The 14300-nt window shown below is 39.7% G+C and overlaps 1 protein-coding gene across 1 annotated transcript in view; it reads left to right on the forward strand.

The window, feature by feature from the left end:
• myo3b (myosin IIIB) overlaps window positions 1–14300 on the forward strand; it is a 62185-nt gene that overhangs the window by 23937 nt on the left and 23948 nt on the right. Inside the window, 13 exon segments of the mRNA XM_044215559.1 lie at window positions 82–198; window positions 997–1101; window positions 1555–1638; window positions 1764–1966; window positions 2043–2141; window positions 2243–2357; window positions 2454–2580; window positions 3125–3335; window positions 4140–4287; window positions 5489–5642; window positions 5849–5937; window positions 6880–7009; window positions 13800–13879. Of these exon segments, the coding sequence (XP_044071494.1) occupies window positions 82–198; window positions 997–1101; window positions 1555–1638; window positions 1764–1966; window positions 2043–2141; window positions 2243–2357; window positions 2454–2580; window positions 3125–3335; window positions 4140–4287; window positions 5489–5642; window positions 5849–5937; window positions 6880–7009; window positions 13800–13879 (1662 nt within the window).

A 14300-nucleotide genomic window follows, 5' to 3' on the forward strand; every position in this document is an offset into this window, starting at 1 on the left:
ATCTTATCATGCATTGATCGGCCCAAAGTACAATATCGTTGATGCTGTGTGTGTGTGGGGGGGGGGGTTTCTTTTCTGCAGGAGACAATAATCAGTCATCTGCAGAAGAGGTACGATGAGCTGCAGGTGTACACTTACGTTGGTGACATCCTCATAGCTCTCAATCCTTTCCAGAATCTCAGTATCTACTCTCCCCAGGTTGGTTATAAGACCAGTCACACAAATGTTCCCAGTGGTTTCCCAGTCACAATGGAAATGCTAAATGATTGCTCATCAGTCATGCCACTGGTCCAAAAACGGTTGAAACCTGATTCAGAAAATAACAATGCAAAAATCTGGCATAAAATCTGATTTTCAAAATACCATATTCAGCACAAATACTCTAGTTTATAAATGTATTGTTTTTAGCCATGCAAGCGGCATTGGCTCTAGGGATAGCAATGTCAGTCCACCACTTTGGTCCAGGCTGAAATATCTCTGACGGATATATCTTTAACGGATTATCATGAAATTTGGTACAAACATCAATCAGTCAAGTTTTCATGATCCCTTCAGGAATTGTAATAACTAGTGATCCCTCATCTAGCGCCATTATCAGGCCACAGTTTCGGTTTGTCCAACACTTTGGTTTATGACCAAATATCTGCCAAACTAATGACATTCCCATCAGCCTCAGCTACACTTTGTGTTTAGTGCTAATTAGCGAATGTTAGCATGCTAACATGCTAAACTAAAAGGGTGTACATGGTAAACATTATACCTGCTAAACATCAGCATCTTAGCATGTTGACATTAACATTCAGCTAAAAGAATGTCTTACAGGCATTTAGCATGGCTGTAGACTGTTAGTCTTGATATTTTGTTTAAAAAAAACATGGAAATTAGTAAGTGAAAAAAAAACTGGGATCTTTTAATAAATCCAGGTTGAGGTTTTTTTTGTAAAAATCTTTAAAACTGAAAATAATGTGCCTTGTTTATGCATGTGCCTTCTATTAGTTCTCTAAGCTGTACCACGGTGTGAAGCGGGCTGACAACCCTCCACACATCTTTGCTACTGCAGATGCAGCCTACCAAGGCATGGTGACGTTCTGCAAAGACCAGGTATTCTAAAGAAAAATCATTTGATGAGTGGAAACATCCAACCACTGTGATTGTAAAATTTATAAAATGATGATGAAAATCTTTGAAGAAAATTCGGGTTCGAATCCAGCCCAGGCCCTTTGCTGCATCTTAAGCCTCTCTCTCTCCCCCCCTGCCCTTCCTGTCTTTCTCTACTGTGACTATCAAATAAAGCAGAAATGCCAAAATAAAATCTTTGGGAGGGATGTTCTTGAAATGTTTGATTACATGTAGCTCTTTTTCCTATGGAGATTGAACACACTTTGTAGTCGCTTTGGACAAAAGTGTCTGCCAAGTGGCCAGGTCGGTCTTGAAAAAGACACTTAATTCTCTACAAGACTTTTACCTGGTTAAATAAGGGAAAATATATGTAATATAATGTAAATATTCCTTGCTTGATGTTTTAGTCACTAGATTTGTTTCCCTTTGTTTTAGTGTATCATAATCAGTGGGGAGAGCGGTGCGGGGAAAACAGAGAGCGCTCATTTGATTGTTCAACATCTTACCTTCTTGGGAAAGGTATAGTAGCAGTGTGGTAATCCTCTCATTGTTAAATTTGTTCATTCTAGCGCTGAATACTGAATAAACTCTAAACTATCTCGAAATGATGCCATAGTTTAGTAAAGAAATGTTGTTGCTCTCAGGCAAACAATCGGACTCTGCGTGAGAAGATCTTGCAGGTGAACCCCCTTGTAGAGGCCTTTGGAAACGCCTGCACAGCTATCAATGACAACTCCAGCCGCTTTGGCAAATACCTGGAGATGAAGTTCACACCCACTGGAGCGGTCATCGGGGCCAAGATATCAGAGTACCTGCTGGAGAAGTCAAGGGTCATCAAACAGGCTATGTATGTACTGCTCAGGCTTGGTCTGATTAGAGATCCCTTTGTCATACTTCTGACTACTCTGTTTGTTTTCTTTCAGAGGGGAGAAAAACTTCCACATATTTTATTACATATACGCTGGGCTTTACCACCAAGACAAGCTGAAGACTTACAGGCTGCCAGACAGGACGCCTCCCAGGTTAGCACAGCAGTTTGACTTTGACATGTTCATAGTATTCCTGCCGTCTTTCCCTTCCCATCATGGAGATTAACATTGATAGTCATAATGTGCATCTGCAGGTATATTGACAGCCAGCACTGCAAAGTGATGCAAGACATTGTCTCCAGAAAACTATACAAGGAGCAGTTTGACGCAATTCAGGAGTGCTTCCGAAATATTGGCTTTACTGAAGAGGTAATTTAATACTCAGTCAAATATAGTATAGAGAGTATTTGCTCCCAGATCACTTAAGTGCTATGATATTTGTATTTTTTTCCCCTCTTTTTTTAGGAGGTCAACTCTGTTTACAGAATCCTCTCAGCCATTTTGAACACCGGCAATATTGAATTTGCTGCCATCACATCCCAACACCAGACTGATAAGAGCGAAGTTCCTAACTCAGAAGCCTTAGAGAACGGTGAGATACAGTACATTTGTAATGCTCAGCGATACTCTTCTTTTAGCCAAAGAAACAGGATTAATGGTCTCCCTGAAGAGCAAAGAGTTTGTTGTGTGATTTAGATGAGATTAAAAAAAGGTTATTTTATGTTTTATTATTCCTTGTGTGATGATTTAAGGACTGCACTTTGTAGTAAAAAGCCCGCCTTCTCGGCAGAACCTTTTAGATAAATGTATTCATGGGTCTCTGTGTTATGTTTTGTATGTTGTGTAATAATTTACCTTTTGTGTAATAGTGTGTTATTTTGTGACATGTTTCACTATGGCAACAGCATATTGGATGTCATATCTTGTTACCGACAAAATAGGGGGAAATAACAAAAGTAAGCAGTTGAAACCATAATATATCCAAAAGCGCAGAACCCCTTTCCATTTACATAAAAAATGTAAAGAAGCTAAGACATCCACAGTAAGAGATTGTTGGGGCTTATTTTTATGCTAATGATAAAGGCAGATGAGCTCTTGATTATCAAACTGATTAACTCTCTCATCTTTTCTCTCAGCTGCATCACTCCTCAACATCGGCCCTGAGGAACTCCAGGAGGCGCTGACCTCCCAGTGTGTTGTCACCAGGGGCGAGACCATCATCCGTACTAACACTGTGGACAAGGCCACCGACGTCCGAGACGCCATGTCCAAGGCCTTGTACGGACGCCTCTTCAGCTGGATAGTCAACCGCATCAACTCCCTGCTGCAGCCTGACATGACTGTCTGGTGAGTGCGCGCTGGTGATGAACATCTGTGTGGACGTTCACCGTTACTCTCTCTTCTTCGATTATCTCGAGCGATCACGCAGCGTTTCTGCAAAGCTCTGATGACCTTTATGGAAGTCTGTAGAGGTAGATGCAAACATGCAGAGGAGAATATCAATGGGCAAGCACAAGACAAGCAAAAGGAGAGCAAAAAAAAGTTTTAATAAATTTTTGATACAGAGTTGCGTGCAGAGAAAATAATGTTCAGATGATTAAAAAGACTTCAGAGAGACTGCAAAGAGGCTGTTCATTGATCCAAAAGAATTCCTTCATAAATATGAGCGTTGACTGTCAAGGAGTCGTCTCAGAAATGTACAAAAGCCAGAGTTCCTGTCTGCATTCCAGTCATCTTTGCTGTTTCCTTATTGCCATTAATAACCCAGTATCACAGGCTAAAGGTGACCTCTACATACAGCGGATAATGACTGATCATGAAAAGTAGCAGCTCCAAGCAGTGAATATGAAATGCAGGTTGTTAAGTCTTCATGCTGTGTTGTAGAAATGAGTATTGTTTGTGCAGATATTGAAAATGACTGGAGGTTAAATCAATAGAGACTGAAATATAACCATTTAAGAAGCTCTGACTTTTCTGAAAGCTGATGTTTATGATTTCTCATCAGACTACTAGGCCGCCCAGACCAGACTCTGTATTTGGGTTGAACTTGGATTATCATTAAAGTTTTATCAATTAATATGCCTGCTGGGGATTTGCTTGTTCCGTTTCATAGAAGAATAAGTTTGTTTGTCCCCTTTTCCTCCTTTGAAGTGCTGCAGAGAGCGGCATGAATGTGGGAATCCTGGACATCTTTGGATTTGAAAACTTCAAGAAAAACTCGTTTGAACAATTGTGCATCAACATCGCAAACGAGCAGATACAGTTTTACTTCAACCAGCACATATTTGCCCTCGAACAGGTGAGTTTGACATACAGAGAGAGGTTATTGATGGTATGTGTGAATGCATCATGCTTAAGATATCACTGTAATGTTGTGCTTGGAATGAATGCATCCACAAAATGACACTCCTCAGCAATAAAATATATTGAGCAAAACAAATTCCCTTCAAAACACTGTTATGGAAATCAGTCATTTTAATATTATTTGTGTGTTTTCACATCCATCACGGCAGAGATGCTCTCAACATGAACATTTTGCTTTTAGCCGGGCTGTGATGTGTAAAGGATTGTTTATACTGTTGTGCGCCACCAAATGACTCTCTTAATTGATTTAATGAAGTTGTTTACCCTGAAGTCTTTATTTTCCTTGATGGAAATGAATAGACATTAATCAAGAACCATTTTGCCATAATGCCTTTTAGTCTGTGTTAACTTTGCAACAGTCCTTCTGAAAGGAAAAATAGGTAAGGCAGGGCAATTTTATTTATTTAGCACTTTTTAATACAAGTAAACTCGATCTGCTTTACTATCTACAAACAAGATCATTTATTGAGGCAGGATTTCACACATAAAAACTGATAATACACCCTTCCAACACTCTCCAGGACCAACCAGAACTGTTATTGGAAGCTACATTTACCATTTACACATTAATTACAGCAGTGATCATTGAAAATACAGCCTTTAAGCCTGTGGAAAAGTTTCTCTTCTACAAACAAGTGCGAGCTGCCCCTGATGAAGGGCTGATGCTCAGTGGAAAAGGGATTTTTATTTGGTGTAGCTGTCTTCAGTCTCGCTGTACACAGACACTGATTATTCTGAGTTAATGACTTAAACATGAGGACGGTTTAGATCCATTGGTTCCACTTTATTAGTAAAATATATATTTAAAACAACTTTTTGATCTGAAATTAAATAGATGCAATAATATGATATGACTCTGGGTTATTTGCAAAGTGAAATAAATTATGAATAAGTGACTCTATTTGTTAGTTCAGAGCTGTTCTGTTTTATGCATTCAGTAAAAGACTCTATTATGCTGTAAACTTCAGCCATAGACACACACTGCCGGCTGCAACTGTTTGGTTTTGTTGACTAGAAACTAATCCCCCCCCACACACACACACACATGCACAAATCATATTTAGCCCAGATTGTTTAATTGGGTCATTTAGAGAAATCATTAACTAGATTGTTCTACATTCACTGGTTCTAATTAGATGGAATACCAGAGCGAGGGGGTGGATGCCAGCTTGGTGGAGTACGAGGACAACAGGCCCATCCTGGACATGTTCCTGCAGAAGCCCATGGGTCTGCTGTCCCTGCTGGACGAGGAGAGCCGCTTCCCTCAGGCCACGGACCAGACCTTAGTGGGTAAGACTGGAGCTACTCCTACAACATGCTCAGACATCAAACATACAAAAATCATGACAAATGAATAAAAGAGGTCAGAGGTCACAGCTTCTTTGAATGTAACTGCAGCTCTTACCACACAGTTTATATACTTGAACACTTTCCTACCTGTGCTGCTTAAAACATCTTTTTGTAATTTTTTTGCCTTTCTCATTTCTTGCCTACAGATAAATTTGAGGACAATTTGCACTGCAAGTACTTCTGGATACCAAAGCGTGTGGAGCTTTGTTTCGGGATACAGCATTATGCAGGAAAGGTATCAAATGAGTCTTTGGATATGTGCAACAAATAACCTTCTGCCTTGTTTCTTTGGTGTGATAAGAGAGGAGATTAGCATGTATTAACAAGCAGTGTATTAACAATAGTTAAAGTTTTTAAAATGCCTGTCACAAATTTCACTTGTGATAGGTGAAGTTAAGTAAAATTCTTTCTATGAAGTTTAAAGCTTCATAACTGAATCAAGGTGGGGCATGTGATTTTATTTTTATTTTTTTTAGAACCACAATTTTCAGACTAATTACAGACCAATTAGTAAATGGGAGTTAATTAAATCCTGTTCAAATTTGAATTACATCTTGAATCATCATGATTAGGCAGGGCTATGATTAATTGTTCATGTTTATCGACTTTCAGTGACTATATGCATATCATATTGTGTTATCGTTTCACAAATTTCTGTTAAATGACTGATTCCAAGCAAACTGTAATTATTATATAATAATAATATTGGTGTTACATGTGTGAAGCAATTTTTCTGATGTAATGCATAACAGTTAAACACAGTTCATAGGCCTTTTTTTTCTTTTTGTCTTGTCATAGTAGGAAAAGTACAGGTGTTACTAATAACATTAACAATGGCTCTGTTCTACTCAAGTGTCCCAGTGAGCCAGCATGCACAATACCCTGAAACTGAAGCAGCTAAATGGAATTCAGCCATCATTAATTTTATTTTTTACACCTACTGTGACAAGTCAAAATGTCCTCTGTGAAAAAGGCCTATTGCATTGAACATCATTTTAATCCTTTTTATATGTGTATTATTTGTTCTCATTTGCCATTTTGTGATATCAGAAAAATATAATAATACTAATTTCAGCCATATTGCCAGGCCTTATGGCAACGACAAATCAGTTTGGCTCCTTAAAATGTGAATAACATTTAGACTGTTAGTGTGATTGTCTGATGTCCTACTCGACAGGTAATGTACAACGTGAATGGATTTTTGGAGAAAAACAGAGACACTCTTCCTGCAGACATCGTTGTGGTTCTGAGAACATCAGAGAACAAACTTTTGCAGCAGCTGTTTTCCAGCCCGTTAACTAAAACAGGTAAGCTATGATATAGGCCTCAATGAAAAATATAGCAATATAGAACATCTCAGCCACTTACGGGAACATTATTCTACCACTAACCACAATGGAAATGGAAACTTTTCTTTGAGACAAACTATTGTTAACAAAGGCCGGGTTCTGACTGTATTGCTCTGTGAATTGTGCTGGTGTCTACTGCTTCCATAAATGTTCAGGTAAGTGGGTTTCTTAAAGACGCGGCTCCCAGGCATCTCCTGGTCCCCCTTCATTTCAAGCCTCTGTGTGCCGTGCTCGGATAAATCTGCAGTCTCCATTATCTCTTGAGAGGCTCAGCTCTCTGCACGGCGCTCTGTTTTTATTTTCACTAAGCTGTCCCTCTTGGTTTCCCACTGCTGAATGCTATCTACAGATTGTGGGTGCAGTGGGATATTTTTATGATAAGGTTTCTAAATACCCAGGGGATGAAGAAACAGTATTTAGAGAACACAAAAGCAACTCTTCCCACCTCTTTTCTGTTTGTTAAATGAAGGTAGAGTAATGTGCTCGTCATTAGCCGTGGCTAAGGCCTCCTGGTCACTTGACTTAGCTGAAATGCTAATAGATGTGTTAAATTATCAGATTCCCACTCCCTACTTTATTTCAGCTAAGCCACATTATGTGATTCACTTCCTTTTTAGGGACCTGTAAATGCCTGCTTTCAGTCCCAGTGGCATTAAAAGGAGCTTCAATTCACAAAAGGCACCTTAGCTGAGACTCGAAAGCTGTGTGATGTGTCTGTAAACTTCAATTGCAGGTTGTGCACAAGGGAGCCTTCAGCCACTTCCTTTCTGCAATTAACGGCTTCAGAGGAGTACACTCTATAAAAACAAATTCAGGGAACACTTCATTTCAGTGCACAAAGGTACTGAATAGATACTGAAATGTGCTGTAATGTTTACTGCTGCTGATATAGTGTCAGTTAGGTCTAAAAGCTTCTTTATTTCCTCTTTGAACCACTGCACTTTTTGTCTGTCCTGCCATTGAGAATGGTCAATCAGGTTGAATCAGGTTAATGTGATTTGTTGCTGTTGTGCAATTTGAACCTTTTTATCCTAAAAAGCTCCACCAACGCTCACAGTAATTGTATAGATTCTTTTGCATGTTCATTTAAAGGCAGTATGACTGCAATATGCTCGCACTCAACTCTCTCTCTGTTTCTTTGGAGTTGGAGGTCCAATTTTCTTATTGCAGTTTGTGAAACTGCAGATCATCTCATTAGATAAAAGCTATGAAACACTCTACTCTAGCTTATCATTCTGAAAAAGATGGAGCGGTGTTTAAAGTGAGATAGTATAGCATAAGAAAATTATAAATCTATTCTTCAGGGTAAAATTTGTGGGGGGATTTAATTTGCATTTTACTTCACATTATAGATTCACTGCTATCTGTGAAATTACCATTATCTGGAGGGATCTGATGGAAATCTGTTTTACACCAGGGTGGTTTCACGACTCTGAGTCGCCTCCTCACAGTGTCACCACTAGGGGACACCCTCGTAAACCTGCAGCCTGACACTGTGGTGGAAGTAAAATAATGGATCTGGCATATCAAACTACACATGCATTGAATGTTAATGTTTCTGCAGGTATACATATCAAACTGCAGTGATACAGGAACAATTTCTCTAAACCAGACAATTTTCCTCTACGTTGTATTTTCGTTTAAAGTTTAAAACAGACACACAGTCCAGATTTGTGTAATATTTCAGAACGCCAGATTGAGAATGTGATGCTCTGAGTATCGAAGCAGTTCATGTTTGGAGAACAGTAGGAAACTAGGAGGGCCCCAGAAAGTAAAAAGCTCCCAGGCGGTGAATAGCAAGGCCACTTGAGCCCTGCAGAATGTGGGTCCTTGAGGCTTGGACATGTGGTGGTGTTTTGTCAGAGGAAATGGGATGTATTTGCATGGACAAATTCATCAGAGCCAGGGCCTTTCCCAGATCAGGGGGATCACAGTGTTTGAATTGGCAGGGCTCAGTAGGGCCTACCAGGGCCTGGGCAGCCTGCAGTCACAGTATATGTGTGTGTGTGTGTGTGTGTGTGTGGCCGCAGGGCTGCCTGGCCTTGCTGCTTGTAGCACAGGACATCTGCACACACAGCACTTCAAGACTGCCAGTCCTTTGTCAGAGCCCAATGAAAATGGAGGCTGTGCAGAGTGATGTGTGCCCTGTGAAAAGTTAAAGTTCATAGACAGTGGAGTTTAAAGATATATTTTTCCTGTATTTTTCTATCTTATTGATTGCATCATTTATCATCGTTCCAGGGCTTTAACACTTTATAATGTATGTTATATGTAGAAAAAAAATCCCTGTTATGAGCAAGACCTGCACTACACTGGTGCAATTTGTTGTCATTTTGAATTATTAGCTTAAGCAGTGGCATACATGTATGTAGAGCTGTAGATGCAGATATATTTTACTTAAAAGTCTGATTTACTGCTGCATGAATGCAACTTTCTGTGGTAACTTAATTTAACATCTTTCCAACTGCCTCAGAAAAAGAAAATGTTATCAGGCTGAAAAATCCTCCCTGAGTTTGTATTTATGCTGTTCTTGTGATAGTTAATCAGTGTTTTGAAAAACCCTCCTAAAGCCATAAAAAAGAGCAGACTACCATGACTTGAATCTGTCTAATTAAGGAGGAAAACTGAATGTTGTGAATGGATGTGGCTTTGCTGTATATATATTCGCACTGGTAAAAATTAACTAAGTGCACTTACTCAAATACCGTACTTTTTGAGATCCTTGTACTTTGAGTATTTCCATTTTATGCTACTTTATGCTTCTATTTCACTGCATTTCAGAGGTAAATATTGTAGGTTTTACTCCACTACATTTATCTGACACTTACTAGTGTTACTAGATACCCAGCACTATATAAAGTAGTTAAATCTGCTTCACTATGATCTGCTACACCATTAATTTACACAGAAATGCATCAGCAGTAATAATTAATTAACATGATATATATAATAATATAACACTGACATTTTGCTGCTCATACTTCTGTACTTTTCTGTGAGATTTTAGATGCAGGACTTTTACTTGTAACAGAGTATTTTTATATTGTGGTATTGCTACTTTTACTTAAATAAAGGATCTGAATACTTCTGTTTCTTTTTTCTCCAAAGGAAGGTTCCATTTTACAGTAATGTTTATAATACTGACCAATAAAATAAGCCCATAAACTCCCCTGAATGTCCACAATCTCAGGTCTCACATTTCTTGTGAGTGACAAGATTTTTACCTTCAGGAAAGTCTTCATATTTTACAATTCTAACACAGGGTGAGTTAACGAAACAGGCTCATCCCGCAATATTCTCCGGGTTATAAGTTCATGTCTGTCGTGTGTGTTGAACAATTTACATTGGTTTTACATCTTCACATGAAGCCACAGTTGCAGTTCTCCCATCCTCTGCATCTCCCTCCTTCATGTTAGGAGATCCTTCTGTGTAGAAATGACAGGCTTCTCCCAGTTATATGACACATTTGGCTCTTTGTTCTTTCCCAGTAGAAGCCTTTTTTTTTTATCCCAGTGGGCAGACACCACAGTCTTTCACTAGACTTCCACGCGCTCTCACTACCAAAAGAGACACTCACCAAGTAATACTTTTGCTTGATTTCTCCCCCTAATCGTGGTATTGGAGAATGTTTTGAGTCAGCAGTGGGATTTTTGACGGCCTCGCACATCAATAGCGAGGAGCCAGCTCTCCTAAGTCACATGGTACAACATCCTTTGATAAATGCAACACTGTGTTGTGTCACTAAAAGCCAATTACACCATGCTTTTTATGATTGATCTGCTCTGACAGTAGTGGATGGCATTTAAATCAACAGCCCCCGGAGCCATCTCTAGGCATAAACGGTGGTGGTTATGGAGGGTGGCGGGGGGTTATGGGTGCTTTAATCTCATTTGCTTGGTTGCTGAGTTGAGTTTCTAGATCACATGTTTTCAAAAAGAGAGCGGGAGAGTGGCGGAGATATCCAGCAAGCCTCTGCTCACTCAGCTCGGGAAGGCTGCTCTCTCTTACAACTTTGATTGTCCCCCGTGTCGACAGCTCGATCCACAGCTTCTGAAGTACAAGGCGCACACTGGCACTCATAAAAGCGTGTAGGGAGGTGTCATATTGAACGCGGGATTGCTTTTTAATCCCAAGCACATTGACTATTCTTGTCAATAGAACCCCAATACAACTGCCAGCTTGAGCTTTTTTTTTTTCCTACAGGATTCTTGCTGGGCTTAATTTTCAAAGTGAACGCACAGATGCCAAGGAAGGCTTTTTCTCTTTCTGCCCCCCTCCCCTCCCCACACACTGCTCTGCCTCACTCAGTGTTTGTCCTGGAAGTCCATGCCAAGAGCAACATGCGTGAAGCAGAAACGATCAGTGGTGCGCTCCTCCACCGCCTGTTTCTCAAGACTGAATGACCTGATGGGAAATATTCTCCTTACCTGCTCTCCTCTTTTAATTATTAAGCTTTTATATTAAAGCTTATTCTCTCTTATTTTATTTTATCATCATATGTCTATTTGAGAGCACTGACAAAAGTAAGAACTCCCTCAAGCTGTAACTAAAAACATGTGGCCTTTTTCTTTAACTGAATCCACTGTCAAAGAACAAATCTTCCTTTTTCTTGCCTGTCTCTGTGTTTGAATTATTATAATCCACATCATTAGACAAGTTCCCTACTGTATCTAAATTAGAAGGTCTTCTTTCAGGCCGGACATCACAGGTGTTCCCTTGGTTTCATGTCTCAGGAGGCAGAAATCTTTGAGGATACTGACTATTAACCCATGCTCTAATCATCTAGTCAGGAGGGGATATAAAACCCGCCAGAAGCCTGAATTAAAACAACCCGCCAAGGAATACATGAAGAAAGCAGTGAGTGTCCATTTGCAAGGCTTAGGTACAACTGTCATAGTTTCTCTCATCGCGGCGCAGCCCCTTCATCTCCCCTTGATGGTGTCATGGAAATGAGAGGCGTGAAAGCACAGTGACACTCCACGAGCCCGTTCCACTCGCAGCCGCTAATTCATCATGACAAATGTGCTCAGATGATCTGGCCCAGCAGCACTAATGGGGAGAAGAGAGAGCGCACTTCATTTGCACAAGACCCACTCCAATTAATCCATCCAGCTTTACTCTGGGCTAATTGGAGCGGGGCCCTCCCTGCCTGTGTGCTGCTAATATACCCGACACAGTTTAACGGCTCCTGTTCTCAAAGATCATACTTATTTTGTGTGGGGTTTTTTTGTGTGTGTAGATTGTGCCGAAGGGGCATTTGAGGTTGTAAAATCTGTGATCCCTGTGATCCTAAACACAAGGCCCTCTCACAAACATGTGTTCATAATGAGCAATTAACTGCTCATATTTCCATGTTATCATATTTTACACTTTCCTTTCTTCTAATTTTAGGTTCAGATTCAGAACCTGTGGATACCAAGCACATTATTAACAAATATAAAAGTGCATATTTGAATGCGACAGAATATCTTGAATTTAGTTTATTTATCAAATGCAAAATGCATTAATAGCAGAAGAAATGAGTAGATAAATCAAAATTAGCAGATAACTGTCAAACGCTTAAAGCAGTATCATCACTAGCTTAAAAGACTGTTTGAGTCCTTTTGAAGTTCTCTCACATCATATGTTTTGGCTTGTTTTGACTACAGCAGTGTGTGTGTGTGTGTGTGTGTTTGTGCACATATTTGTGTGTGTGTCCATACGTGTGTGTTTGTCCCATGAGACGCCACATTGCTTTGGCTCACTTTAAAACCTTTGGCACAAGTAGGACGCTCTTTGTCTAAAGTTAGAAGTGGTCTGGCTGTTAATTAATCCATCATAAATTGATTTTGATCTCTCCAGTGTTTGATTGATGCTTCTAATACAGGCTTGATAGTGCAGAGTCCTCTGAGAAAGGCAGGCGCAGATCCAGTCTTTAAGTTTTTGGCTCGTTGTCAGACCATGTCCTCAACAACTGATGTGAGTCTTGAAATTATATAGTAGTAGCTGACTACATATTTATATTTTAGAAGTTCGTCTGTGTGCAGTAGAAAATTTAGAACAATTGTTGGCCTGTCACTTCAGCTTTATCTTAAAAAACTTACAAAGGTTTTCCTCCTTGCCATACACGGCTGCTTGGGTAATGCTGCCTCCTGTGTCTGCAGACGTATTTTTCTAAAGGTGTGTGTGGCACATCTGTGCAGCTATTGTTTATTCATGGAGTAAACCCTTTGAAATGTGTTAAGATACTTCCCACTCATTATAAAAATCCTGCCACCCATGGATTAGGACTTTGATGTCACCAATCCTGCTTCAAAGGCTTCTTTCAGTGCTATTAATCACAGTTTAGCCTCTGAAGATATAGCCAGAGAAAACATTTGGACATCTTGTGCAGAAACTTTGAAATGTTCAGACTGTCTTGCATATGCTATGTTCATATCCTTTCCGCTGTGTGTGGGGCTGTTGGACTGCTGTGCACGCAGCTGCACTCCTGAGTCCATGGGATTCAGCTCAGATTTAGGCTCCTTCTGAACTTTTATACTGTGCTGCAGTACAAAAACTACTGTTAACATAGTAGTGTAGCTCTTCATTTTGTTTTCCTTGTATGTTGAATAAGAATATCTCTGTCTCCATGTTTGATAGTTCGCACTCAATAATAATTTCTTTCCTTTATTTCACAGAGCTGTTCAAACTTTTTTTCTATACTTTAAATAAAATAAGCCCTGACATGACTAATTATGTAATTTTTTAATGGTTTGGTTTTGAACAGGAAATCTGGCGACGTCCAGAGCCCGGGTCACAGCTGCCTCCAGATCTCTGCCACCGCAGCTCGGTTCAGGACGCACCAAGGTGAGGCTTGTGCTCCTGTAGCACAAATCATTACATCTGAGAACATAATGTTTTTATTTGTTGCTCACAGGCATGGCACCATAAGAAACCCAGTAAAAACTTGTGCTGTGAAGCATAGCCACATTAATTGACTACCCTGTTATGTTTGCCGTCTTGCTTGTGGTGATGCAGCATCGCCATCTGGCATTTGGTGTCTATGGCATAAAAGTAGTTTTTCAGACTTACAACAAACTATTGTTGTTTTGTTGTTAATGGGCACTAAATTATTGTAAAAAAAAATAGAAAAATAAATAAATAAAAATCAGCTCAAATAACTGCATCAACACATGATAGCCATGATAGTTTCATGAATATTCTACAATAATTCACAATAATTTAATAGGGGATTTCTAACTTTCTCACCTCTGGACTCTTTCATTTC

Source organism: Siniperca chuatsi, linkage group LG12 (assembly GCF_020085105.1).
Source record: "Siniperca chuatsi isolate FFG_IHB_CAS linkage group LG12, ASM2008510v1, whole genome shotgun sequence".
Taxonomy (NCBI): domain Eukaryota; kingdom Metazoa; phylum Chordata; class Actinopteri; order Centrarchiformes; family Sinipercidae; genus Siniperca; species Siniperca chuatsi.